The sequence below is a fragment of the Brassica oleracea genome, chromosome C6 (assembly GCF_000695525.1).
Source record: "Brassica oleracea var. oleracea cultivar TO1000 chromosome C6, BOL, whole genome shotgun sequence".
NCBI classification, from domain to species: Eukaryota; Viridiplantae; Streptophyta; class Magnoliopsida; order Brassicales; family Brassicaceae; genus Brassica; species Brassica oleracea.
Window position 1 is genome coordinate 37,406,663 of NC_027753.1, and position 3,517 is coordinate 37,410,179.

General features: G+C 26.8%; 1 protein-coding gene across 1 annotated transcript; it reads left to right on the forward strand.

Annotated features, from left to right (window-relative positions):
- Positions 1 to 828: 828 nt before the first annotated feature.
- LOC106298150 (putative defensin-like protein 48) lies at positions 829 to 1,271 on the forward strand. The gene is made up of 2 exons (XM_013734231.1): positions 829 to 913; positions 1,105 to 1,271. Exons 1-2 carry the CDS (start codon positions 829 to 831, stop codon positions 1,269 to 1,271), a joined length of 252 nt encoding a protein of 83 aa, XP_013589685.1.
- The last annotated feature ends 2,246 nt before the right edge of the window (positions 1,272 to 3,517 follow it).

Below are 3,517 nucleotides of genomic sequence, written 5' to 3' on the forward strand. Positions count from 1 at the left end.
ATATTTATTTTATTATTAAATGATATTTTTTACTCATATGGTTTTAAAATCATGTGTATCTTCTTATAATAAAAATGTTAAACCATTGATCATTAATTTTTAACATAATAATTTTAATAGTTTTAGTCATTTATTGTCGTTTTTAAAAATTCAAAATATAACATATACGAAAAAATCTAAATTTTACTTTTATAGCTAATTTGATTGTTTAATTTATTTTAATAATATAAAATTAAACAAAAAATGATGGAGGAGATATAAATTGTTATCAAATCTTTATTATTAAAATCATTAATTGTCATATATATATTAGTCATTTATGGTAATTCCGTAGGTTTGATTTAAGGAAAGAAAATAACATATCATATCATTATATCATATAGTTTGACCAACTTATGTATCTAACAACATATAAAAATCGAATGTGGACCTACTTATTTTTCAATTGAATGTAATTGACTACCTAATTGAGTGTCATATATGCATTGGGACCTATTTTAATTAATACAAAATTGAGGTTACATCTTTTCAAATGTTCCTCAATTAATATATAGGGGATTTGCTGTCATTAAAGTAATTTACATTTATGTTTTGAAATAAATAACTAAATATGTAATTAAATGGTCAATAAGTAGAGTCAAATGATATGTTCAAATACACAAATGAATGTAATTAATTTTGTGCCCAAATTGATTTTTGACTAACATAAAAGACATAAATTAATTTGAAATTTCCCCAACACCATTTGAGTATAAAATGAGCCTTTGTTGAGATCCAAGTTCACAACATCTTACTTATCAATTGACTTTTGTACAAAATAAATTATCAATGGGTGTCCCAAAAACCTTGATGACTTTTCTTCTCCTTGTCATATTAGGAGTTTCGTTATCCAACCAGATTGTTTTTACCTCAGGTATTTCTTTAATTTTTTTTTTGAACTTATATTTCTTTAATTTTGATTTCGCTATATGCTAACTAGCATCGATAATTATCATATCTATATATGGATTGTATAAAGTATATATATACGTATATATATGTAGCCTCTATAAAGGAGGAAAAAAACTATTGTTTCGACTCACATACATTTTTAATATGATGTAGGTGCAGAGATTGAAAAATTTTCGTATGATCATTGCTCCACTTTATGCGTGGAAGGGAAATACGGAACGGATTATTGCTTTCACGACTGTATTGAAAAGGGATTTAGAACTGGTGACTGTGCTTCTCCAAAGCGTGAAGGCCCATATCGGTGTTGTTGTTATAATTAGTTTTTTTTTAATACAAGCATGATATTCAAGCGTGACATGATCGGGAGTAGTTTTTATAATTTGGGGACTAAAGATGATGTCATTATGTTGGTTTGTAATCAGTGTGGCTAAACATCGTCATATATCAAATATAATAAAAACACAATAACTAGCATTTGATTCCAACGTCTTGGCTATTGGTTATGATTATACGTATGTTGACCTTTGAGAATCTACCATCATTTAACTTTTCTATATGCATGATCATAGTCATAGGATCCTCTTTTCCAATATAACTAGGTATAACATGCACGCCGCAGAGTGAAATAATTGATTAGATTATTTATTATATATTGTAATAAGAGAATTAGATTATTTATTATATATTGTAATAAGAGATTTGTTGAATAGTTATTTTGGAGATGTGTATTCATATATATATATATATATATATATATATATATATATATATATTCGTTCAAATTTAGTTAATCTATTCGGGTTTCAGATTTTTAGAGTTAAAAAATTTAAATCGTATTCAAATATTTATAAATTTTAGTTTGGATTTGGTTTGAATCATTACGAGTTTGGTTACCCATTTTAATTATGTATTTTTTAACAAAAATCCAAATATACTTTAATCTTCAAAATCAGAAAATAAAATAATATAAAACATAAAATTTTGAATAACGTAAGACTAAATATTTAAATTTACATAAAAATGAGATCAGTTTAAATATTTGGATGGAGAACAAATAAATATTTTCAATATAATGAACATTTTCTGCCATTTTTAGATATTTACTTGTGGCTATGTTGATAATTTTTAGATATTTTCATATTTTTGAATATCTAATAGAGATGAAATTTAAAATAATTAACATATATAAGTATATAATTGTAATTTAGATATTTTTGGTATCCAAAATATTTTAGTATGAATCAGATTCAGGTATTGGATTCTGGACATTAAATTTTTAGATCCACATGAGTACTTTATCAATTTTAGTTTGTGTTTGGTATTACTTTCAAATCTAGTTTGGTTTGGTTAGTTAAATCCATATATTTTACCCATACCTAGTTTTTCTACTAATGTAAAGCAAAATAAAATAAATATTTTTAAGCTTATTAAACATACATAATTATTGGACTTTACTTAAAAATATCAATAAAATAGTTGCCCGTCTTATCAACATTGTTGGGCATGTTGCAAAATTGATGTAATCTATAACCAACAACAAGTATATTTTTTATTAAAAAAGTATGATAAATATTATAAAAACATGATACAATCGAGTGAAAAAGTGTTAGAGTTGCATGGAAAAAATGTGATATTTTCACTCAGCACATGAATTCATTTTTTCAATCGATTTTATGATTTTTTTTTGCTTTTAAATCTTTTCTGATTCCTCATTGCAATCTGGCTATATATCTCATTCTTGGTCTGATAAAAATCCTTAAAGAAAATTAATATTTGGCTAAAATTGAGAATTTTAAGAGACATTAAGTAATATATAAAGGGTTAAAACCAATCCACTAATCACCAATTGGTTTTAAGTTGGAAGACCATAATAAACTCGAATCTAACATGGTATTAGAGCTCATATCCTAAATACCCTAAACTCCTAATTAAAATTAAAAATTAACCCTTCCGACCGGGTATAAAGGTCGTGATTAACCCTTCCAACCGAGTATAAAGGTTGTGTTAAACTCGCTCGACCGAGAATAAATGTCATACAGTTCCGAGATTTCTTGCCGATAAGAGCCATCATCTCGAGGAGGGGTATTAGGGATATATATCCCACATCGGGAATTTTAAGGGACATTAAGTAATATATAAAGGGTTAGGACCAATCCACTAATCACTAATTGGTTTTAAGTTGGAAACCCATAATAAATCCGAATCTAACACTTTTCTAATTAGTTTTCGCACCTATATATTAACATCAAAGAGAACACATATTTGTTACTGATCCAAACTGGTTAATGAAGATGCAAGGTTACCTATCTAGTAAGCTCGCTTGTAGTATGCATCGTAGTAACCCGCAGAGAGTGCATATGTTCCCACTAAAATTCTTTTTGTTGTTAGAAATATGAGAAAAGTGTTGTTGTGAAAGTTGTGTCTTTCTCATTAGCTCTCACTATCAATATATAGTGGAGGTTCATAAGGGTTTACACAAAGGAGAGAATCTACACATTTAATACATTTGACTACAAATATCTAGACTTGGTCAAAGCTCATAAATGCTCCGGTTGAATGAGTCTTC

Bases quoted from the DNA above. Each gene is read 5' to 3' on its own strand.
- LOC106298150 (XM_013734231.1), top strand. From the start codon at position 829: ATGGGTGTCCCAAAAACCTTGATGACTTTTCTTCTCCTTGTCATATTA. The intron at 914-1,104 runs GTATTTCTTTAA...AATATGATGTAG, and splicing joins CCAGATTGTTTTTACCTCAG to GTGCAGAGATTGAAAAATTT.